Source organism: Telopea speciosissima, chromosome 1, assembly GCF_018873765.1.
Source record: "Telopea speciosissima isolate NSW1024214 ecotype Mountain lineage chromosome 1, Tspe_v1, whole genome shotgun sequence".
NCBI classification, from domain to species: domain Eukaryota; kingdom Viridiplantae; phylum Streptophyta; class Magnoliopsida; order Proteales; family Proteaceae; genus Telopea; species Telopea speciosissima.
Window position 1 is genome coordinate 27,085,258 of NC_057916.1, and position 26,150 is coordinate 27,111,407.

Genomic DNA, 26,150 nt, shown 5'->3' on the forward strand with positions numbered 1-26,150 from the left:
GTCTCTATCTTTCTTTTTTTTTTTTGCCCGAATCTTATCTGGGACCTGGGTCAGCCCCTATGGTTTTATTAGAAAATCTCAAAGAATAATTGAATACACAGGGGGGACATTCCTGCCTTACCCCTTCCCAATTAAACAAAGTACTCAGTCTTTCAAAGGAAAAGAATTCTACCCCAACGTCCCAACAAAAGCACCAAAATAAACACAAAAACTATTTTCGTGTCACAGGGAGACCCATCGCATCTTCTCGAATAATCTGCCGCAGGTTTGTGGATAGCCCCGCTACCCCAATATTAGTACAGTCTGTCGCAGTGTCACAAGCCAAATTTGTCAATAAGTCCGCGGCTCTATTCCCTTCACGGTAGATACAAGCAATCCTAGGACGAAGCGTGTCCATCAACTCCAAAACCTCCTGAAATCAGTACCAACCCTCCCAAAAGCCACACTCCCTTTTTTGGGTGCAGAGCATAGTAGCAGTCGAATCCGTATTTACATAGAAATCCACATAGCTCAAACTCGCACAAAGGAATAAACCATCTCTTAAAGCATGGAGTTCGTAATTGAGTTAGAGCAATGCCCATAATAGTTAGAGAAAGTGACAATAACTTCACCTTCCTGATTTCTTATAATACCACCACCTCCCCCTGTTCCCAAATTGCCTTTACAAGCCCCATGTCTCTATCTTTCTCCTCCTCAAAACAAGGGGACAGAGGTGTCTTTTCATATGGGGAGGAAAAAGATAGACTTATGGGAGTGCTAGCGTAGGTCACACTCCGGGAGAGAGAACTCTCCCTTAATTATAATAGAGATTTCTTAGGTTAGAGTAAGTGGATCCCCACATCTCAACATGCGTGGTCCTTCTGATCCAATGATTGGGATGCGGACGATCCTCATGCTAGCATTTTCCCTTTAGGCATCTCTTTTAAACAAACTATTAAGAAGCCTACTTGAACAACTTCGTAGGCTTTTTGACCTTTAGACATAAGAAATTCTTGCATATTATCATTAGGGGAAAGTTTTCATACACGGCTGTGTACACAGTCGTGTATACCATGTATGTGAGAGGGTGGAAGTTTCAAGGCATTAATTAATGGATGGGGATTTCTAACTTTTCCAACTCTTTGTGAGAGGGGACACGACGGTGCATGCTTACACTGCCGTGTATGAAACCTTTCCCCTTATCATTATATATTCCTGGCTTGGGTGATGGTATTCTATCCATATGACTGATATGAGTGATGATGACTCTAAACTTGCTACCTAACAACTTTTAATAAAGCTCTTACAAAGATGTTTAAGCGACTTAATTGGTAACACAATATTTTAGTAAGACGACAACATCAAGTTGTAGAATTTCAAATCGAATAAAAAAGTAAAAACAGTAAAATAGAGTATAGAATGGAAATAAAAACTTTATGAAACTTACACAAAGAATTCATGACTTATTTGGAGATTAGTGGGTGGGTGCAATACTTAGCTAGGTCTCTGATTTTAAATAAATGATGTATTGATCTTGATACGATCAATACCACCAGGGAATGATACTGTAAACTACATTTCTCTCTCCTATTTTGACCATGTGAGCTCCATATGGGTGATATCATTTTCCAACCCCTCATTGGTTGTAGTGTATAAATTCCTTCTTACACTAACCCTATAGGAAAAATAAAACATAAAAGGAGTGTATGAGTGACACCTCTATGGTTTTATAGTTATGTTTAGAACTTGACACCTCATTTTAATTGCCCATTGTCTAATTTTCAAAAGTTATTTAATGCAAGAGTGAAAAAAAGGTTATCAATAAATTGAATGTCTTCTTTTTTGTTGTTTGGGTAAACAACTGAAAGTCATGTTAATTTATACAATATTTAATGCACTTTTTATGTGAAATGACAATATAAAAATGTGTTAAGCTACAAGGGCAAAAAAAAAGTTAAGTTACAATTTGACATCCGACGGGATGTCAATAAGAAAATCCCAATCATAATTATCTTGCATTATTTCCATTTTTATACTTGGCTATTATATTTTGTATTATTTGGGGGAGGGATTGACATGTTGTTGGCGTATTGGTATTTCACTTGCCATGTCAATGGACACACGAGAAGAAGAGTATTACAGTTTGTTTACAAGGGAACCACATGGTTAGGGAGGAAAGCGAGTCAATGAGGAATGAGGAGAGAGAGAGAGAGAGAGAGAGAGAGAGAGAGAGAGAGAGAGAGAACATAATCTAGATTAGCTACTTGTCAAATTTCAAAGTCTAATTCAATCATATATATACCATGTATGTCCATGCATACATGTGTACCATTACTCTAGAAATTATGGTGCCACTGTCCCAACTCTGAGTGAGAACAAATGGTTTAGAATTTTTTTTTTAAAAAAAACATAAAAATAAATAGCTCCAGTGAGTTCATTAGCGCATGAAGTGTTTGGGTCCAAACCGACAGTTCTCTCTCGCACCTCTTCCAATCTCCCTCCCTCCCTCTTTCTTCCAAAAGAGAAACATCCCCGACTAGTCCATCTTGATAAACTTTTTAGGAAGGTTTAGCATTTTTTAGCCATGTGAACAGTAGGTTTTGGCTAATTGACCGTTCGATAAGTTGTACACCTTATGAATTAGCCATGTGTTAAGCCCCATTTGATCAACCATGTGGCAGATATTTGTGCATACTTGTGCTGTCCTAGATAACTTTGCCCATTTCTTTTTTGGGAGAATGTTCTCTATGCTGCAGCGCAGCTGCGTCTAGGCACATGGACCTGCCACTCAAGGGGCAGAGTGACCATTGCGTTTGCGCCCACCCCCATGTGCCTGGGTGCAACTAAGGGTGTCAAAATGAAACCGGAACCGAATATCGGAACCGGAACCGATCATTTACTAGCGAACCGAACTGCACCGTAGAAAAATGATCCGGTTTTGATTTTATAGGTTCTCTTCCTAGTTCGGTTTTGATTTGCACCTCAAAACCGCAGTTCTAAACCGAATAAGAAATCGATTAGAAACCAGTACCTCTTACTCGAATACTAGCACATGCATCAATTGGATTAATTAATAACATAATAATTAATTTAATAAACATAATTATTATATCACTCTTGAAACATAAACTAAGTAAAATGTAATGGGTTAACTATATATTATATTTGTTCAAGTATGAATTGAAAATGATGTATGGTGTTAAAATGGATTAATTAAACCCTACTTTCTAATAAAATAAATAGTTTGTTTATCATGTGAGAGTGGAGAAGAAAAAAAATGGAAAAACAAAGAATAAGAAAGGAATAGAACGACGGTTAAGGATGGGAATTTTTTTTTTTATTTTTTTTTTATCACATAGGCATGGGAAATATGATGAGTGAGGGAGACCGGGAGAGAACGGGGAAACACGGGAATATAAAGGCCTTGAAAACTAAGGATGTCTTCATTACTAGTTCTCAAAACGACACTACACAAACCGCATGTAAACCGGTTGTGAACCGGATAATAAAAATCGAATAGAAACCGGACCGTATGCAAAACGATTATGATTTTAGTTGATTCCTATCCTGTTCGGTTTTGATTTCACCTTATCAAAATGTAAATCGCACCGCAACCGAACCGAATAACCAGAACCGCATCGATTGACACCCTTAGGTGCAACATTAGTTAGTAAGTTCGTGTATTATACGCGTATCCGAACGTTTAATTCAAAAAAAAAAATTATCGTATATTTCCGTATATGTGGTAAAATACTTGCTTTTTAAGTGCACCCGTATTAAACACGGATTAAACACGTTTAGTACTTTTTAATTCAAGTTTAGTTTTGTTAAAAGAAAAAAAAACGCAAAACAAAACCCTCACATAATACGATTTTGGTCTTCTTCTCTTTGAACCCTAGCCGTCGACTGCCCCCATTCCATTCATCTTCTTCATCTCCGTTCTCATTTCAGTTCATGTGGTCGATAAATTGCAGCTGGGTAAATCGGTGATTGCAGTGGTAAATGAACTTCCATTGGTGATGTTAGTTCATCTTAGAGATGCGTTTATTGATGTGAACTCATCTTAGAGATGAGTTCTAGAGCACATTATGTCTAATTTTTTTTTCTTATGTCGGATGAGATACTTTTATTGATATTTTTATTTGTTAAATGATAATCTTACGAGATGTAATAGGGGATATTATATTGTGTTTATTTTAGTTGTGAGGTTTCTTTTTGATAAAATCATTGTCTATATGCTATTATTTTGTTTATTAGGTGGTGCATGTCTATTACATAGTGAATATATGCCCGTATTTTTGCTTATAGAGCGGTCGTATTAAACATGTATCGTATTATTACTGTATGCGTTTTATTACACTGGATTTTTGAAAAGTATTATTACCGTCTAGTCCATTTAATTGCCGAACGTATCCGTTCCCGTTCAATTGCCGTTCCCGAACTTACTAACTAAAGGCGCAACCTGCGCTTGGTCACAGAGAACAGCACCCATTTCTTTTTTATTATTATAGGAGAATGATTCTGTGCTGTACGGCAACACTTTATCCACTCAAACCTTTTTTTTGTATTTTCTTTGGTACAAACCACCCCCCTATCCCTCAAAACATTCTTCATTTTTATCATAAACAAGGCTTTGAAATACTCCACCAAGCTGAAGAACTATGGATAACATTGAGCTGCCAAGTCATATCATTGACCACACAGCTGGGAAAGAAAACTGGTTTTGTTCACAATGCCAGTAGATCAGGATGATGTGTGGAAGGAAGCTGAGATTATCCATGATACAACTACCCATTCATCACCATATAATAATGATACTCTGTAGATTGCACTTTTGTTGTTTCCATAATATATGCAATGGCTAAGTAGGTTAGTTCTACTACTGTCATTGAACTAGTAAAGAAGAGAGATTGCTTTAATGGCCTCTCTAAATTTGAGAATCATGACTCAGGAGCATATATGTTCAATAAGGAATGTCTATAACTGCTGCATCTAAGAAAAATGGAGATATGTTATCTGTCTATGCATTACAACACCCAGGATTACAAAGAAGATTGCTATTCCTACCATGGAATAGTTTGAAAACATTACAAACGCAACTACTTAGTATCCCCAATATGAAACAACATAGTTGATACCTCAAACCTCCCCCCCCCCCCCCTCCTCAGGGAGACTTTGACACCAAATTAAATCCATGACAGCCCATGGAAACACACATCTCTATCTCTCTCTCTCTCTCTCTCTCTTTCTCTCTTCCTTCTCTAGTTTCTGAGCAAATTCTCTGGTTAGTTAAAGATTCCTCTTGCTGCTCTCTTAAAGATATCATGGGCCTGTGGGAAAGTTTCAAGTAGTTATTGATTTTTATTAAGTATCGAACTGAACGTTTGTGAGGAAAACTGAGAAGTGTTCTTACCTGCTTGGATGAAAGGCCCATCTTCTCCAAGTCACACAACTGCAAAACCCCAAGCTATTCTATTTAGTGCTTCTAAGGGTTAAAACCAAGAAATTTGTTTGACTAATTCTATACAAAAACCCAAGCTATTTCTACTGACGGGTTGTTAATCAAGACATTTGTTGGACTATAAATTCACAGGTTTCAAATATTTCTTACCGATTGAAAAGGGCTTGTTTCTCTGAGCTGGATTATATAATCTGCTCTTTTCTGTCCAATCCCCTGGATGTAGAAGAAAGAAAAAAACCATCAGGAACATGAAATATGGTTTCTTTTCTTACAATTTTATCCACTGGAATATACCTTTAGCTCCAATAGTTCTTCTCTGTAATCCAAGAACAAAATAAACAACATCAGTGACGAAAATGTACAATCAAGAGAACCCACATTAAAAGAAAATGAACTTAGTAAGAGAAACAAAAACTACCTGCTGGCAGAGTTCAAGAATGCAAGATACTCTTGAACAAGGGAACTCTGTAAGTCCAAATCAACAAATTGATAAAATAAGTGTCAGAAACAAAATTGAAATGACTTGAGAGAAGAATTCTGATGCCAATGCTTGTACCAACCTTCAAATTGGAACTCCGCGCATTGAACTTATCAAGTGGAGTGCCAGTTATTTGAACTCCATTACTATCATAGGTTATAGGATAAGGTGTTTTAGGAGTCGTGGGCTCAAAGAAAACTAAACATACTCTGTCTTTGGATGAGAGGTCTTCAAGGGTTTTCGTGTTTATATTGGGGTTGATGGGAGAAAGAATTTTTCTTATAGAATTTTGTAGTTCTCTAATCCTATCATTAGTTGGTGGTGATCCTAGAGAGTTGGTAGATGGGATGGTTGCTCTTATGTTATCATCCTTGCCCAAAGGTTTACCTGCAATAAGAGATGATGAAGTTATGTATCCACTTGATTACTATATATTTCCAAAGAAATGTGAAAAAAGAAGTTATAATCACACTCACGATTTGGTGATGATCCCACAGTGTTGAAAGATGGCATGGTTGTCTTCTTTACTTTGTCCAAAGTCTCACCTGTACAAGAGTTAAACAGAACATAATACTAAAATTACAATTCCAGGATTTTCTTTTATTTTCATTTTTCTTTACTTGGGGTGGTTGGGGGGGGGGGGGACCATCCAATTCAAAACCCAGTTCATCTGTTTGATATGCTTAGTAGAACATGTACAAGTTAAATAACTTTCATTTTATTCCCTCAAATTCTCTATAGCAACTTACCCAACAAGTTAAATAGATTACAATGATTGTCTTGAAATTTCTAAAACATGATGGTCAGTAGATTCTATGGATAAGGAAAGTACCAGGTAAAGTTACTGATTCTAGAACACTGAGCATGCTTGTTGTAGCATCACTGCCTTCTAAGCATTCCTCCGTTGTCTTAAGGCCCATGTCCTGCAACAAGAACTTCTGTCACGGAGGAAAATGGTGCTTTGCATGTGTTTATTCATCCACAGTTACATTGAGGAAAACCCGCAATGGATGTGTATATCGAGCATCAACAGACAGTGCAATATTGGTGCAGTCATTACTGCTCTCATCTTTAGTAATACTTGATTCATCATCTCCTATGGTACCAAAATGGTCCTTATAACCATTTACTTTATGAAAGCAAATGGTCTGCAGAGATAATAATTCAGTCAACTACAAGAAGACCCAAAGCTCCGACTATTTCAACAAGTCAAAAATCAGCAGAGCAAATCTGTTTATTGGTCAATGGAGTTGCCCATGTACAGATAATGGTCGTCATGAAAGATAATGTGATGGCCAAGAAGAGAAAAGCTACAGTCATATGGAATTTATTTAATGGTGGTTGCCATATCCCTAAGCCTTCACTATGTGTGCTTCTGCTTCGACTTTCATGATAATTGAAACAGGCTTCAAATAGGCTTTGAACATTTTGAGCAAGAAATCTCATGAATTAAGAAATGGAGGTTGACAATACACGGACAATGTTTTCCAAGATGATTTGTTCCCTAAATGAAAACAGGGGTACAGGGAGAAAACTTGTTTTGCTGTTTGTTAGATATAGAAAAATATTTGCAGTAGGCAGGTTCCCCATTTCTTATTTGCAATTGGTTGCTTTGAGGCCCCCGAGTCTCATTGTTTGGGCTATCACAACGGCAATCTACTAATGACTGCTTTCTCAGCTTGTTATTCATCTTTCACAGACGTGTCAATTTGAGGAAAGGAAAAAAAGATAATGTGAATAGAGCTTTAATTTGTTAATTGATGATTTTCCATTGCTTGCATTACCTCCATTGAAGGTGCAACTAGAGCTCCAGAATTGCATAGGTTTCTGTGAAACATAAAAAAAAAAAAAAAAAAAAAAAAGGGAAACATAAGACAATAAGTAAACTTTAAGTACAATGTTGGTTGCTTTTCTCAGAGACTCCATGTAGTTGGGCCTTACCTCCCTTTGGAAGCTGATTCTGTTTGAATGCCAGTAGCCTTTCCTTTTGCAGGAGTTTGATGCAGCTTGGTTCTCTTAAAATAACTCATATAACTGGGAGTTTTGATTGAAAATGGAGAACAAGGTGCCACTGTTCTTTGTACACTCTTTGTCTTTCCTTTTGATTCTAGCCAAGCCTGTAGCTTTGCTTCCATGTCAACTTTTTCCTTTGTAGTATCTTGTTTTTTATCTGAAGAAAAATAATTTGAAATCTGACGCGATCGAGCTGCTAAGCTAATAGTGTGAACTGATTCCTGGTACTCTCCTGGATTCTATAATTTAAAATAAAGAAAAAAGGAGTACCCATCAAGTTTCAAAAGTGTTTAATGCAGCAGAATGAATAAGAAGCCATGGAAGAAAGCATCCCAAATTCCTTACCAAACAAACAACCATCAAACAACTACTCATCCCTTCAAGAGAGTCCTGCAATATCCGGGTCAGTTTGCTTTCGCGATATGGTACTCTGGCTTTATTGTTGTTGAGAGCGTAGATGACATTAGACAAGGCAAAAAGGGACTGGTTGATTTTTCCGCTCTCTTGCAGGCGAATTCCCTCATTGTAGGTCCTCCTATTGTCTTCATTTCCTGGTTGAATAAAGTTATAGATAATGTGAAGAAGAAAAAAGGGAAAAGAAAAGAAAGAGAGTAAATTATACCACAATAACAAGATTCCAAGGTAGATAACCAACCTGCCAAATCTATGAGGTTCAGCTTTCCTCTAACAAGAGCCTTAGAACCATCCTCTGAAGCTGAAGAAATAAAAATCACAAGCACTCCATGGCTTCTACTTGAGATGTCATTAAGACTTGTGTGCGCAAAAATTTGATGGAACTCAAACATTGAGCTTACAGGTATCCTGGAAAGTCCCCTGAGCTGAACTTGCCCATCCTTGTCCTCCAACAGAGAAATCTCTTTGGCTTTGGGTTCCAAAAGATCAAAACACCTGTCCATGTATATTTCGTAGTAAGAAATTTCTACTGTACTTCCAGTGTTCTTGCACATAGAGAGAACTGTTGACATGGCCAGAGGCATGAGACCCGGTAGCTCTTCAGATCCCTGCAATCGCAGGTTCATTAACCCTACAATTCAGAGCTCGATTAAAATTAAATTTAAAGTAAATAAGAATTACAAGAAGCCAGAAAACATGAATAGGTGAGTGGTCAAGAAGCTGAGAGTGGGTTTGATCATGGACCGTACCACCAAATATGGTTAAGAAACTAGATGAGTGGAAGAGGTCCAGAAGAAGGAGAAGAAGCCTGGATAATACCTGCATCGTGTAAGTCTTTCCGCTTCCAGTTGCGCCATAAGCAAAAACAGTAGAATTGAAGCCACCAAAAATCCCATTGATCAAAGGGCTGACCTCTTTGTGGAAGATCTGAGTCACATTGTCGTTCTCTTGACCGAAGAACGAATCTAACTTATAACATTCCTTCCGGCTGCAATGGTAAAGAAAGAGAATACCAGCAAAACCCTCGATTCAGTACTCTCAAAATCAGTGATTCGATCAAAAGCACAATCTATACAGGATGGGATAAATGAAAAGAAATTCTTCTCACCTGGACTCGTGATCTTTGAGATGAACGACAACTTCTTCGTCAGACCCACAATCTGGATCGAGAGCGGAGATGCATGGGGCTGAATTTCCACCTCTGGCAGCGATTTCAGAGGGGAGAAATGGGCGTAACCTTGCTATTACCCTGACTTTAGACGGCAAGTGTTTCTGGGAAGCCGGAGATCTGGCCATTGTGCTGGCGTCGGTGAGTTCTGTATGGATTTCCATCGAACGATGAAACAAACTTGAAAGTTGAAAGAGAGAGAATTTTGAATTGCAGAGTTACCTACCCGGCTACCCCTTTCAACTCCGAAGAAGACAAACTTGAAAGAATGAGTCTTCACCCTTGTGAACAAAGAAATAGAAACGGTAGAAAAGCTTTTGTGGATTTTGAGTTTTTGACCGTTAGTACGTTGGGAGGGAAAAGCCAATAATCCGGTTCGGATTTTATAAGTCACGTATCAGATAGTCTTGTGACATGCGCACTATCACGATTCTTTGTTTCTCTTCCGTCTGCTGGAGATTAAGCCACCCCAGTTCATTGTAGAACCTGCTATTTATTCTTCACACCAGGAATTTCTTATCCTTTAATTCAATAAAATCAGGGTAAATTGCTTATACACCCCCTATACTATGACCCAATTACTTGACACCCCAAAGTTTGAACTTATTATTTAAAGGCCCCTGCATTTTAAAATGTCTGACAACTAGTTCTTGTCTGTTAGTTAGCTTTTTTGGCAAAAATTGTCTGTCTGTTAGTTAGTCACCGCTTAATGATGATGTCTATGGGTTAAAAAACTCTTAAATGTCCAAATTACCTTTTTAGTGTAGTGGATTGAACCTTTTACTCTTTGGCCATAATAGAAGGGAAAATGCCTTCTCTTTCATTATTGAACAAACCTCCACTCCATTTGCTGCTACTGTGGCAATTTGTAAATGAAGGAGAAAAACGAAGCAAACAACCCAAGAACATCTTACCTCTGGTCAACAAAAAACCCCAAACCATACTTGTTTTTCTGGTTTTTTTTCCAGGAGAAAGAGGGATTGGAAGAGCACGACCAGAGAAACCAAAATGAAAACACCAATTAATTTTTTTTTCTTCAACGGTTGGAATAGATATGTATACGGAATTTTTAAATTCATAGAAAATCACGCTTTCTATCAATGTTGCACTTGGGGATTGTAATCACTAGCTTTGGGCAATCCTATCTACAAAACCGTAGACCAAATCCGGTCCTTTCTCTTCCGCTATTTGGGGATTCCATGGAGTTGGATGTTGCAAGTTTGTCTCTAGAACCTCAAGAGATTTGAGACCCTATGGTAAGGGCCTGATGGAACGCACTTAACGTCTCTCCCGCTGGTTGCATTTTGTCAAGAGATTGAAGACAACCTATTTCATTTTTTTAGGTTAAAACATTTAAAGAGTAAGTTGGTCATTTTAATTTCACAAGTTTCAATTGAATAACTCATAAGGGTTTAATGGATTTTTTCATTCAACCACTAACAACAGACTAACACCGTCAGGTTTCATGGGGCTTCACGTAATTGGCCGAAAAGCGTTGTTTCTTAAAAAAAAAAAAGAAAAAAGAATGGAATTCCATGCGATTGGACTGATTTCTCATCATTCGATCTCCGTCTAACTATAGAAATATGACACGTAATTAAGGGTGTCAATTGGTCTGGTTATGTGTTATTGGTTCAATTCCTTAACGGTTCCGACCTTAAGAGGTTAGGATTAGAATCAGACCAGTATGTTAATTGGTTCCAAACCTAAGATTCAAGACCATTAACTAATGGGTGAGCTGGTTTTGATTCCTAATCAGTTCCAAGCAGTCCAAAATTAAAATAAAAAAAATAAAAAAAAAATTCTCTAACACATATTTCATATATTCAGTAATATTATAATAAATAAGTCATTTTTTGGGTAAAAAATAAGACACTAATATATGCAATCTACCATCATTTTTTTTTCAAATCACATAACTAGTCCATAGTACCTTTTATTTTATATTCAATTGATAAGTAGTAACTCCATCACCCTCATAAATTAGGATTATTTTAATGTATGTTCTTAAGTTCGAATTCTCAAATGGACTTTTATATTTACAGTCAAATCTTTGGTAAATAGTATATGAGACTAGAGGTACTAGTCAAAATTGGAAAACGAAAAAAATAAAAGACTTGACCTTAGCTCTCATGACCTTAAGTCTTAAGAATTATATAGTGTGGGAAAAAAAACTTTGTCCAAGAGTGTGGCATACGCCAACACTCCCATGAATCTATCTCTCTCTTCCCCATGTGAAAAGACACCTCTGTCCGCTTGTTTTGAGGAGGAGAGAGATGGACACATGGTAGTGATGGCAGAAGCCACACTTTCGGACTAAAAACTACTTACCATTATATATAGGCTTAGGGCGTAGATTTATTTCAGTCACATCGGTTCCGGATCCAATGGTTCCTAGTCGGTCTATTGGTTTTGGAATCGTTGACCAATAACTTAATCGATAGATTCAGAACCAAGCCAATAATTTAGCAATAGACCTAGAACAGAAACAATATGCAATTGGTTGGGTTGGTTCCAATTTTTTGTAGTTCTGTTTCTAATATTGATGCCCAATAGACATACGGGGAAAAAGGAAATAAAAAACAAATTTATATAGAGATACATATACCAAATCCTAACCAAACTGAACAAATCTTTATCAGACTAGTTTTGGATTGGAATATGACGGGACCGGTTGAAAATCAGATCACACCAAACCGATCGATATCTAGAACGAAACTGAACTGAAAGATACCGATAAAAAAATAATTAAGTATGAGGTTATGAATAGAATTGACTATCCATTGGTCTCAATATTAGTGAGAAGATTTGTGGTTGTAAGTGAAATTGTTACAAATCAACGAGTATGAGGTTATGAAAAAGGAAATTTATTTGTAACAATGCTTCCATTGATCTTCTTGTTTACTATACAAAATTAGTTGGACAGTTACATGGATTTGATAGTGAGGTTTATTTTATGATCTCAATATTAGTTATTTTCTCACCGATTAGTTATCCAATGATTTTAATATTAGCTATCTTCCCCTTACAATGATAAACAATAATTTTATTTGTAACAATGATTTTGCTACAAAGACTATTTATCCATTGATTTTAATATTAGTTATATTCCCTTACAATTATTCTTCTTTGTTCCGATTACAATATGAACACGTCGAATCAATTTTCCTATTCCTAGTTGTTTACTTATTTGACTTTAGGAAAGATGATTTAAAGTGTTTTTATTGAATTTTTCCTCACTACAGGTCATGAATGTAAGATTTCATTGTGGTTCCAGCCCAAAAATAAATCAATCTAAACTGATATTAACCCGATACTGAAAAATCGAAATAAAATGAAATCATACTGGACCAAACCGAAATTGATCGAAAACCAAAGTTCCTTAATAGTTTGGTTTTGGTCTCACTAATTCAGCCCGACTAAAACCGGGCTGAACTGACCGTTTGATACCCTAATTGTAATTGTGACTAGTAAGTTGGTAATACAGGTCGCGAACAAGAACATAACACATGGTATCAAGTACCGTGTCAATCACCGTTGAAATCAATATCAACATTGACATCCATACGTCTATATCAATCCAATTCCAAATCAAAATGACACTTTTTGACCGTATTAGTATTGGGCTCCAACAATACCTGTAAGACCTAGTCCCTCCCTTGGCATGATATTGTCTGTTTTGGCTAATGGATCTCTCACGGTTTTAAAACTCGTCATATTAAGTGGAGGAGAATATTCTTTATCAATAGCTTAAGATCTTCCTCAACTAATGTGCGATTAAGTTTGCATCATTTCACCGATCTCTCAAACCCCTCGATACTAAGCCATCTCTTAGTGGGAACACCTCAACGATGTCTCAGACAAATCGATACTATGCCGTCTTCTTGGGACGTTACAATATCAATACGGCTTATATGATAATGATACTTGTAACATTGATTGCAAAGTAATGTAAAATGAATTAACCGCTATACCAGTTGGAATTTTTTTGAAGTTAGTTATCATCATTAGTGATTTGACTTTGTGATTAGTTTTCTTTGTCATCATAAACTGCCATCCCCTAGGACCAGGATCCTCTACCGTACTGTCGGGCTGCGGCACGGCAGAGGATTTTGATTCCATCCCCTATCCCTTATTGCGTACTATTGAAAACACTCCTCAGAGTTCCATAAAATGGGAGATATATAAGTGATGAGAGGATTCCTCTTTCATTCAGTGAGTGAAGGGAAAATGAGCGCCTATAATATGTTAGCTAATGATTATAAAAATTTCAACTCTGATGATACCATCATGGTTCTAAGTGTTGGTACCGTATCGGGCGATACGTATCGGTTTTGCTATTCACCGATATTGATACCGTGTCGATATCGTATCAGTAACATGGTACGGACAAGGGGTAAAATGGTCAGAAAACTCATTTTTTAAGGAAATTCAGGAGTAATTTTGTCTGATCCAGGCCGATACCATATCGGTATCGTATCAATTTTGCGGGTTGCCGATACTCGTTCCGATACCGTGCTCTAAAACCATGGATACCACTTTTCATTTTTTTTGGGAACCGCTCCCTGCGTGGGACGTAGGGGCCATGCCGCACGCACCTACCAATGAGAACGGTTGCGGTGGCACATTGGGTGGCGGAATTTCTGCCATACATGGGGGCATGACAGTCATTCCGCCTCCCACTGTACGTGGGCGTGGCCCCTACGTCCCACGCAAGAAACTTCTCTCTCTTTTTTTTTTTTATTTATGATAAATTTCACTTCCCTTGCTTTTTTCCCCTTACCAACAAAGTTCATTGGAGTTGCAGACATGGTTCAAGGAATCGGTATCGAATGGGCCAAGTTGGCAAATTCATATCAGTATTGGTGGAGATTGATACCGATCCACAAGTAACTGACCAAGGGTAAAAATGTAAATAAAATAAAATTTTATTGATATTTAGGAGTAAAATTGCTCGATGCAAATCAATACGGGCCGATCTAGATCGGTATCAGCCGAGACGATTACTAAAAACCTAATTGCAAATGAGAAAATTGCGTCCAAGGAAAGTAAGAGGGGAGATTCTAGGAGAGAGATTGTTTGTTTTGCTGATGTGGCCTTTTTCTATTGGGCCTTGCTCCACACTTAGAAATGTTTGGAAGCCAGTTTATATAGCGAAAGTTTTCTAGATTTTTGTCAACATAAACTCCCATAGTTCCTAATCTCGGTATCGGGATCGGAGCATTGGATCGACTTGATTAGATTGGGATCGCCGTCAAATATGACAGTTTTACCCTGTTTTTTGTAAAAGAGTTCTAATTTTTTTAAAAACCTTTTTACCCTTGTCCATATAGGTGGATCGGATCGGTCTCGGCCGATACCAATCCGATCTGGCCAAAATCGACCGATCCAATATTATGAACCTTGCTCCCTCCCCAATTGTGTTGGGTTGAAAACACTCCTCCCAGTCCAATCAAATGGGAATTATGAAAGTTGATACATCCAAGATTCACTGGACCAATCAACGGCTGCCACGTGTCACCGAGCGACCAGCTCCAGAACCAAGGAGAACCAACCGAGGGTCCCACCAGGGCACGGCCAGCACCCAGGCGCGGCTTACACACAGGCGCGGCCTCACCCAGGCATGGCCACACCCAGGCGCAGCCTCACCCAGGCGCGGCCTACACCCAGGTGTGGCCTCACCTAGGAGCGGCCACACCCAAGCGCGGCATGCACCCAGGCGCAGCCTCTCACTCAGGCGGCCTGCACCCATGCGCGGCCTCTCACCCAGGCGCAGCATCGTGGACGCAGACGCGGATATCAGGGCCACTCGTACCCAATCATGTCACTACAGACTCATGTCACCACCAGGACTCTAGGCCACCGCTTAGAAGTCATGTCACCCAGACGGATTCAAGCACCAATGACGTTATCACCACACGTGGGTATCTATCCACCAAGGATCTTGATACCACCAGGACACTCCCTCCCGCGGGGAGATGGCCAATCAGGATAGAGCCCTGTTACCCAGGGCCTCTATCTACTCAACGGCATAATCGCCATCAAACTGAGACTCTCCACACCGCCATACACTACTATAAAAGGCAAGGTACACAACCCCATTGGGGGGGATCTAAACTCATATTGAATAATCACTATTCATCTATTTGTTCAAGAGATCTAACTTTGGCATCGGAGAGCCCTAGGCCGGAACCACACCGGTTCTTTCTGTTGACCCCTTGGTCCACTTGCAAGTGACGGCACTCGCAGGACCGCTCGACGATTTCTTGACGCAACAAAAGTGATAGAGGATTCTTATGTTAAGTACACAACACTACCATGATTTATTAATCAAAATTCCAGTGAGGAATTGGAAGTACAACAGGGATAGAAAAGGGGAGACTAACCACCAAACATTAGAAAGGAACAAATGTGAGGATCGTAAAACAAAATAATGTGCTTCAGAGTTGAGCTTCCGAAGAATGTAAAGCTAAAGAAACAAAACAGAAGAAAATTGACAAACAAGAAATTTTATATCAGCAACAAGATCCAATGTGGCCCAATCAACCGTACCAGACGAAGAATGTAAAACCACCACTAAGGCATGGTAATCAAAGAAGATAACCATGCGTTGCAAACCCAAGTGATGAGCCAATAGGAGACTATCACGCAAAGCCTCAACTTCCTTAGCTGAAGGAGAGAAGCCAAAACCAACAATACTTTGTGCAACCAAGAAACGCCCAACACTATTCCGTAGAACCACTCCACGACCACCACTATGATGAGAAGAAGACCATGCACCATCCGTGAATATAAAATGATAGAAATCTGGCCACAAAGGGAGAGTGGTAATAGTAGATACGGGTAGAGCTGGTCGAAACTGCTCGGACCAATGGGCCGCTTGCCTACCTTCAACCACTAGAATATCCATAATACACATAGTATGACTAAGATCAAAATCACACCTACCAAAAACCGCATGGTTATGAGCTGTTATGTTAAGTAATAACTACAAAAATTTCAACTAGATGATTTCACCTCCCTTCCTTTATTTTCTTTTGTTTCATACCAACAAAGCCCGTCGAAGTTGCAAATGAGAGAATTGAATACAAGGAAGAGAAAAGTAAGACAAGAGATTCTACGAGAATAGATCATCTGCACGTACCAACAGGCGAACGTACATCTCAGAGCCAATCACATTTTAATTTTGTTTCCATAAAACCCCTCATCCCCTTGTAAACGGCAAAAATAGGACAAGTGGTTGGCTCTGAGATGTACGTTCACCTGTTGGTACGTGCAGAGGAACCGAACTCAGATTCTACGAGATAGATTGCTAGTTTTGCTGATGTGGCCTTGTTTTTTAATGGGTCTTGCTAGGTGTTAACCGTGGTTGGTTACACTGAGCTTGACACCAAGACAGCTTTACCTTAAGGGTGGCCTTGTTTTTTAATGGGTCTTGCTAGGTGTAACCGTGGTTGGTTACACTGAGCTTGACACCAAGACAGCTTTACCTTAAGGGTATCAATTTTGGACCTGAATCGGGAATCAGATCGAAACCGACCCACTAGGAATTGGAACATGAATCGGGAATCAGATCAAAACTAACCCACTAGGAATTGGAACCAGAATCGACCCACCTAATAGTTTATTGGTCCGGTTCTAGATCTACCGATAAGTTATTGCTCCAGTTCCGGATCTACTAATTAGGAACCGGAACAAATTCACACCCTAACCCTATATATTATATAATTCTTAAGACTTAAGGTCATAAGAGTCAAACCTTTATTTTTTCAGTCTTTCATTTTGACTGATACCATTTGTCTCACATACTATTTTACCAAAGTTTTGATTGATAATTTAAAGGTCCATTTGAGAATGCTATCTTAAGAACATACTTGTAAATTATCTTAACTTAAGAGGATGGTGGTGTTGATTTTTTTAATTAAATATAAAACAAGACATAATAATACAAACTAGTTCCATTATTTGATAAAAATAAATGATAGTGTTTTGCATGTCTCATGTGAATGAAATTAGTATGTTATTATAAATGCATCCAACTTCTGTAGAAACATAGAAATGAAATCATAGAATGCATTAAGTAAGAACCCATCAAGAAAACCTCTGGTTGTATGGAACTCACCATGCCAAGAATACAAGTTACATTTATCGTCACAAGCACCACCATGGTATCTTCAACCTCAAAAAATTCATCCATCTTCTGGAGAAACATAGAAATGAAATAAAAAATTATGCATTATGGAAATTTAAGGAGAGTCCTTTGGGAAGGTTTTGGTCACTTTCTTGATTTCTTTCCACAAGAACAAAACTATTGGGTTCGGAACCAAGAGATAAAAAAGGGAAACAAAAGTTTTCTTGTTTTTTTAAGAAACCAATTAAAAAAAATAAAAAAATAAAGATAATAGGGCTGAGAACAAATTGTGTCCTCATTCCGCCAGAGACGATAATCAGACTTATTTATTGTATACCATTGCAATAAGTAGAGGAGATGTTATATTACCAAACGTAGAGCAAGTGAGGTATTTGAGTAGTTTGTTGTCAATATTTCATTAGTTTCCTCCTATATCTCAAAAATAAGGCCATAAAACCAAAATAAAACCAGGTAATCGCTGCTCCAAGCATCCATGTGAGATGATCCTAAATCGATAAAGCAATCAGCAATTTATAGCAGACAATAAAGAGGGAGGGGAGAAAAAAAAAGTAAATAAATGTAATTTTTTTTAATGCTACATGCCAAAAACATGCATGGTTGTATCTTCATATGAACTTTTGATAGCCTTCTAACTTTACAATTTAGATCATGAAATTATGGTGGCCTGCTTTATTTACATGATGGTCTTCCAACTTCAAAGCAGGACTTAGGTTGGCTCATGAAAGTTGTGATGGCCTTCAAACTTCACAATTGAGATTGAAAAGTATAGGGGAGGGTTTCTCACATTACCAGTGTGAGAAGGAATCTGCAAACTATACTAATAATTGTTTTGAAAAATGTAACATTCACATGAAACCCATATATTTAGAAGTTGATTAAAAAAAAAAAAGGGTTAAATAATACGTCACCCCTTGGTTTTCAAACGAAACTCAAATCACTTCCTGGTTTTTGAAAATACTCATCCGTCCCCCTTTACAGTAAAGGTGTTAGTCTGTTGTTAGTTATTAGTGTGAAATAATTATTTTACCCTTGTACTAAAACATTAGAATTAAATTTACAATACCACCCTTCAAAATCTATGTTTGGATGTCAAGGGTAGTTTAGGAATTTAAATTTATTTAACTGACTGACATCATCACTTAATAGCATAAAACTAATGGTAAGGACTAATTTGTCATATTGGGGTCTAATACAGGGGATGGTTTGAGTATTTTCAAAAAACCAGGGGGTAATTCGAGTTTCGTTTGAAAACCAAGAAGTGACGTGTAATTTACCCTAAAAAAATATAAGAGGAAAATTGCACTCTCGCAACGTGGGAAAGTTTTTCCCTTCGTAATTACACTTGTATGACTCTAGATATATTTTTGGCATTTGACCTAATCGGGCGGGGGATTTAAAAATAAAAGGTTATTAGTATTTTTCTTTTTCCTTCTTTCTTTCTTCCAATTTCTGCCACATATGGGGTGTCAATTTGGGATCAGACACCCTTGAGACTCCTAGAACCGACCCAATGAAAACCGGCACCTTCATCCCATTAAAAATTCGGACAGATTGGTATTGGTTCAATTAAGAGTGTCAACGGTTCCAGAATCCATCCATCTACTCTGAAACACGGGCCACTGCCTGTTTCTTCATGAATTTGGTAATTTTGCTTGCTTTGCATACGTAGCAAGGTAAGATTACGTCTCTCTGTTAACAAAAAAAAAAAAAGAAAAATTAATGTTAATCGTTTGTTATAACTTTCAAAGCCAACAATCCACTACTTAATTAAGATTTATTAGTCAATTCTACGATTTCTCGAAATTAGATCTTTCAATGGTTCTTAACCAGAATGACATCTGTTGTCGGTATACACACAATCCTGCATAGTACTCCTTACGTAAGGATTGACATGAGATTGGGAGAGCTAGAAGGCTATGATGCCATTTTCTGAGCCCACATACGTTCCTAGGTGGGCCTGAAACCTCTCTGGCATCCTTCTTATGAAGGAGGCCTTGTTTAAGTTGGAATGTGTTGCGTCAAGAAATCGTCGAGCGGTCCTGCGAGTGCCGTCACCTGCAAGTGGACCAAAGGGGTCAATCAGAGAGAACCGGTGTGGTCCCGGCCTAGGGCTCTCCGATGCCAAAGTTAGATCTCCTGGCGCAAACAGATGAATAGTGATTATTCAGTATGAGTTTAGATGTCCCTTATGGGGTTGTGTACCTTTGCCTTTTATAGTAGCATATGGCGGTGTGGAGAGTCCCCGTTTGATTGACGATTGTGCCGTTGAGTGGATAGAGGCCCTGGGGTAACGGGGCTCTATCCTGATTGGCCATCTCCCCGTGGGAGGGAGTGTCCTGGTGGCATCGGATCCTTGGTGGATAGATACCGCGTGTGGTGATAACGCCCTTGGTGCTTGAATCCGCCTGGATGACGTGACCTCTAAGCGGCGGTCTAGAGTCCCGGTAGTGACATGAGTCTTAGCGATACGAAGGGTCGTAGATGGGTGGCCCCCACCTCACGTGCCCACGCCGTCCGGGTGCGCAGCCCCGCCGGGTGAGGCCGCGCTGGTGAGGAGGCCGCGCTCGGTGAGGAGGCCGCTGGGTGAGGAGGCCGCGCCTCGGTGAGGAGGCCGCGCTGGGTGAGGAGGCCGCGCCGGGTGAGGCCGCGCCTAGGTGAAGGGGCGCGGTGAGGAGGCCGCGTCGGGTGAAGAGGCCGAGCCCTGGTGAGGAGGCCGCGCCTCGTGAGGAGGCTGCGCTGGGTGACGCGGCGCCTAGGTGAGGCAGCGCCGTGAGGAGGCAGGGCGGGGTGAGGCCGCGCCGGGTGAGGAGGCAAGCGCCGGGTGAGGCCGCGCCGGTGAGGAGGCCGTCGCCTGGGAGAGGCCGTGCCTAAGTGAGGCCGCGCCTGGTGAGGAGGCCGCTCCCTGGTGAGGAGGCCGCTCCCTGGTGAGGAGGCCGCGCCTGGGTGAGGCCGCGCCCCCGGATGTGTGGCCGCGCCCTGATGCGTGGCGCGTCCGAGTGGTGGCCACGCCCGAGTGGTGCTTGGGACCCCGGTTCGTTCCCCTTAGCTATGGAGCGGGTCGCTCGTGACACGTGGCGGTCGTTGATTGGCCCGTGAATATTGGATGTATCATTTGCCCCCACTCTCTTGGGATAGGATGTCCAAGAGAGTAGGTGTCTTTGCATAGTGAGGGGTCACCGCGAATAGACTTTCCCTGGGGTTTGCTCAAATCCACTAATGAGGTAGGAGAGGTTGGGGGTTCAAACCTTACCTCCTACACTTTTTCTTTTTGTTTTTTTGTGGGTATATGTTCCTTCCTCTCCCTTCTTCTTTCACTTCTCATTTCTCTTTCTTACTTTTTGTCTCCCCTTTTGCTCTCCTTTAATTCCCCATTTTTTGTCTTTTGTCCTCTCTTTGGTGCCCACCATGTGCTTGTTTTTGGGTCACCTCCACTAGTATCCACTTTGCTTGATTTTGGGTCCTTGTGTTTGGTTGTGTTTTCTTGGTGCCTTGGTTTGCTTGGAAAGCTTGAGTGGTGCTTGGCTTGAGTGCCTTCCCTCTTGTGATCTCTCGTTACTTGATCGTGCCCCGGTGGTGTGGCCGCGTGCCGTGTGCCTCGCTCTCCCAATCGCCTTCCCTTGAGGTAAGTTCGGACCCCTTCTCTTTCTTTTTTTTTTTTTTTTTTTATGCAGGGCTGCGCCTAGGTGAGGCCGCGCCTATGGGGCGTGAGGCGCGCTTGTGGGGCTTGAGGCGCGCGGGTGGCCGCACTGCGCGGCGTGAGGCCGCCGGGTCGCGCGGCTGCGTGAGGCGCGCCGTGGTGGCCGCCGCGGGTGTGAGGCTGCGCCGGGATGGCTGTGCTGGGGTGTGAGCCGCGCCTATGGTGGCCACGGCGCGGTGTGATGGACCCTCATGCTTGTCCACTCCCCTTCTTCTTGTCTGTGATGGATCTCTTGCTTATACTTTGCGGTGGTCTTCATTTCATTTTTTCTTGCCGGCTTCTTGTCCTGGGAGATCGTTGCTCGAGCAAGTAGCTAGTCCGCTTCATTATTTTATCCATGTCATCACATAATGACTCGATCCGATCGCGGTCGTGGTTGGATCCCTTGAGGAGTCTTCTTCCCCGCGGATACTTTTTCTTCTTTGCCTTCCCCGTTGGTAGTGAAGGGGAGGAGGAGGTTTCTGGAGATTCCACCCCTAGTAGGGGTCGTAGGGCCTCCAGAGCTTCTATTTCGTTGGCGACCTTAGGAGTAAGTTGGCTTTCATTCCTAGCGTCTTGACTTCTTCGGACTTGGCGGTTCGCATCCTGGAGAAGACCCGTGATTATGACTTCTCAAGGTTCCCCGAGGTCACTACGCCGCTACCCGAGACTCGCTATAGTGGCTCGTGTCTCTCCCGAGGATGATGTTGTGGTGACAGAGGAGGGTGCGGTCTTACCAGAGGAGAGTGTTGCTTGTCCATGAGGCCGATATGATGTCTCCTTCTCGGATCGAGGCTGCTCCTCCATTAGATGCCCCGATTTTATAGATGTTCTTTCCGGATGTTGACTTTTTTGATGATAACTTTTGGATTGTGATGCTTGCTTTTGTATGTACTTGACTCTTTCTTTAGATGTTGATATGGTTTGATCCTTGTCGCTTTGATATTGATTGCATTGTCTCCTGGTGATCATTTGCGCGTTGATGCTTTCTCGACCCTTGATAGTCATAGGATTTTGGTAGTGGCGTCGTGCCTTGGTGATCCTTAGACCTTGGTGGGTTAACGCCTTAGGCGTAGAGCCTCGTGTTGGTATGACGCCTTAGGCATACAGCCTCGGTGGTGGCACGTCGCCTTAGGCATGAAGCCTTGGTGTTGGCATGTCGCCTTAGGCATGAAGCCTCAGTGTTGGCATGTCGCCTTAGGCATGAAGCCTCAGTGTTGGCATATCGCCTTAGGCACGAAGCCTCAGTGTTGGCATGTCGCCTTAGGCATAAAGCCTCAGTGTTGGCATGTTGCCTTAGGCATAAAGCCTCAGTGTTGGCATATCGCCTTAGGCACGAAGCCTCAATGTTGGCATATCGCCTTAGGCACGAAGCCTCAGTGTTGGCATGTCGCCTTAGGCATGAAGCCTCAGTGTTGGCATATCGCCTTAGGCACGAAGCCTCAGTGTTGGCATGTCGCCTTAGGCATAAAGCCTCAGTGTTGGCATGTTGCCTTAGGCATAAAGCCTCGTTGTTGGCATATCGCCTTAGGCATAAAGCCTCGTGTTGGCATATCGCCTTAGGCACGAAGCCTCGTGTTGGCATGTCGCCTTAGGCACGAAGCCTCGTGTTGGCATATCGCCCCAGGCACGAAGCCTCGTGTTGGCATATCGCCCAGGCACGAAGCCTCTGTTGGCATATCGCCTTAGGCACAAAGCCTCGATGTTGGCATATCGCCTTAGGCACGAAGCCTCGTGTTGGCATATCGCCTTAGGCATGAAGCCTCGTGGTGGCATGACGCCTCAGGCCTCGAAGCCTCGCTGAGTAGTAGAAGAAGCCGAGTATTCCCAAATTTTTTTCAATTCATCTTTGAAATCGTAATGCCATCTACTGCATCAAGTGGGTGCCAAACTCCGCCGTTGTTACTTCACGATAGTACTTCTTCAAGTATAGTGAGTTCCGTGTACGGTCTACCTTCTTGCCCCCCGGAGTCTTCAAGCGGTAGGTCCCCGGGCGTATCCGCTTGGAGACTATGTAGGGTCCTTCCTGGTTGGGTGACAGCTTCCCGCCTTTTGTGGTCGTGAAGCACTTGCCCTCCGTAGTACTAACTCTCCCTGGTGGAATAGCCTTTCCTTGACCCTGGCATTATAGTACCGGCAAGACGTTGTTGGTGGGCGACGCTCTTAGTAGTGCTCTTTCGCGGACCTCATCTATAAAGTCTAGGTTCGCCCGCAGTCCGTCGACATAGGTGCGTTCATTGAAGTGCGTAACCCTATGGGACATAGCGCGACTCTCGGCGCCAATGCTGCCATATGCTAGGCGGAATGGGCTCTCTCCCGTGGGCGTTCAGATCGTAGTTTGGTATGCCCACAGACGCTGGTAGCTCTTTCTACCCACTTGCCTTTGGCTCCTTCTAGCCTTTTCTTGACTCCTTCCAAGAGCGTTGTTGGTGACCTCCACGACCATTGGCCTGTGGGTATGCTACCACACAGCCGATAGTCGATGTTGTAGCGTGAGAATGCTTGGAATTTAGGGTTGTTGAATTGTTTTCCATTGTCCGAGACGAGGATCCGTGGCACCCGAACTCAGATGACGCCGCGCGGACGAACTTCTCCATCTCTCGTCTCTCGTTATCTTGGCCAAGGGTTTAGCTTCAACCCACTTGGTGAAGTAGTCGATCGCGACGCACCGGTACCTTCGTTTCCTGGTGTCGCGGTGAAGTTGCCTAAGATGTCTAGTCCCAACATGGCAAAAGGTATGGGGTTGAGGATTGATGTCACTTGGTGGCGGGTAGATGGGGTATTGGGGCGAACAACCGACATTGCTCGCACTTCTTGGCATATTGGATGGCCTCCTCTTGCATTTGTGGCCGTGATAGTCCCCTGGTAGAGGATTTTGTAGGCTAGGCTCGTCCCCCCATGTAGCTTCTATATATCCCCTCATGGACTTCGGCTAGGCGTACTCGCCCCCTTGGGTCCTAGGCACGGAGTAGTGGTGCTTGTTCCCCCACTTGTACATGCACTCGCCTAGGACGGTGTACTTTGCGCTCTCATCCCGACCTTCCTTGCCTCGGCCTTGTCTCTCGGTAAGACGTCGTCCGTAGGTAGTTGAGTATAGGGTCCATCTAGCTAGGCCCCTCCTCAATCTCATTAACTTGCTTCTCCCGCATGTTAGCTCATGTAATATTTCCACGCACAATCGCATTGGCCAGGTTTCGAGTTCATCATTGGCTAGCCTGGACAATGCATCAACAATTGCATTCTCGATCCTTAGAACTCGAACCATCTCGAACTTCCCGACCTCGGACCTCGAACCTCGAACCTTGAACTTCTACCATGGTTTGTCGATTGTGGTCCTGGCCATGGCCAAAGACCCCTTTTTATTTTTCTTTCTTCTCTCTTTTCTTCTTTGCTTTTGGGCAAGCCTTTGACGGATGGCACCCAAAAATTTTTATTTTTGTTTTTATTTTATTTTATTTTTTCTTTTCCTCTTGATAGGTGACGACCATAGCCCTTTGGCCGTGGCCTCTTGGTCGTGGTCTTTTGGCCATGGCCTTGTAGCCACTTGGCCTCTCTCTCTTCCCTTTTTTTTTTTTTCGGCTCTGTCTCTGGTAAGGTGCATTCAACGACGAAGTCCGCCAAGGCTTGGCCTTTGATGGTAGTCCTGGGTTGGAACCCGATGTCATGCTCACTTAACTCCACCGCCCATGCTATCAATCTCCGGAGACGTCCGGCTGTGCAAGATCTTCTTCAGGGGTAGGTCTCGTGAGGACTATGATGGTATGGGCTTGGAAGTATGGTCGTAGCTTCCTGGCTGCCATTACCAATGCATAGGCTACCTTCTCGATCCTAGTGTACCTGGTCTCTGATCGATCGGACATGGCCGACGTAGTAGATGGGCCTCCGGACTTTGTCCTCTTCCTTTAGCAGATCGCCGACCGCGACAGGGGTGGCGGCTGTAGAGCCGCAACTCTTCGTTAGGTTCCGGTCGCCCAGCGGTGGGCTCTCTAGGTACTCCTTCAATTCTCCGAACGCCTTTTGGCACTCTTCCGTCCATGTGAAGTCCTTAGGGCTTCGGAGGTTCTTCAATGTTTTGAAGAATGGTAAGCACTTATCACCCGATCGTGACACGAACCTGGAAAGGGCGGCAACCCTTCCATTCAACCTCCGCACTTCCCCGACCGTTCGAGGAGGTGCCATCTCTTGGATGGCCTTGATCTTGGATGGGTTGGCTTTATTCCACTGACCGAGACCATGAACCCTGGAATTTTCCTGACGTTACACCGAAGGCGCACTTTGCGTGGTTTAGCTTCATCCGGTTCCTCCTCGATCGTGAATGCTTCCTCTAGGTCGGTCGGTGTTGGTTGGTGTAGACGCTTTTCACGAGCATGTCATCCACATATACTTCCATGTTGCGCCCGACCGCTCCTCGAACATCTTGTTGACCATTCTCTCGATAGGTGGCCCCGCGTTCTTTAACCCGAACGGCATGACGTTATAGCAATAGTTCTCTTTGTCCGTCCGAATGCGGTGTAAGACTCATCATCCTCATACATGAGGATCTGGTTGTATCCGGAGTAGGCGTCCATGAAACTCGCAAGATCTCATGGCCGACGGTGGCGTCGATCCAGGGTCGATCCGGGCAAGTGGGTACTCATCTTTTGGGCATGCCTTGTTCAGTGTCGGTGTAGTCGACACACATCCTCCACTTCCCACTTGGCTTTGGTACCATGACCACGTTGGCGAGCCAGGTTGGGAACTTCTCCTTCTCGATGAACCCCGATCGGCTTAACTTCTTGACCTCCTCCTTGATTGCCGCTTGTCGATCGA

At 42.1% G+C, this 26,150-nt stretch overlaps 1 protein-coding gene across 1 annotated transcript; it reads right to left on the reverse strand.

Annotated features, from left to right (window-relative positions):
• Window positions 1–5,202: 5,202 nt before the first annotated feature.
• LOC122660508 (kinesin-like protein KIN-10C) lies at window positions 5,203–9,683 on the reverse strand. Its single transcript, XM_043855846.1, has 14 exons — window positions 9,454–9,683; window positions 9,165–9,333; window positions 8,587–8,953; window positions 8,277–8,482; window positions 7,860–8,170; window positions 7,703–7,745; window positions 6,751–6,841; window positions 6,395–6,463; window positions 6,001–6,305; window positions 5,859–5,905; window positions 5,735–5,756; window positions 5,591–5,653; window positions 5,393–5,431; window positions 5,203–5,309 (listed from the first exon to the last, which is right to left on the reverse strand). The coding sequence occupies exons 1-14, from the start codon at window positions 9,675–9,677 to the stop codon at window positions 5,265–5,267; spliced, it is 2,001 nt and encodes a 666-aa protein (XP_043711781.1). The 5' UTR covers window positions 9,678–9,683; the 3' UTR covers window positions 5,203–5,264.
• Between the last annotated feature and the right edge of the window lie 16,467 nt (window positions 9,684–26,150).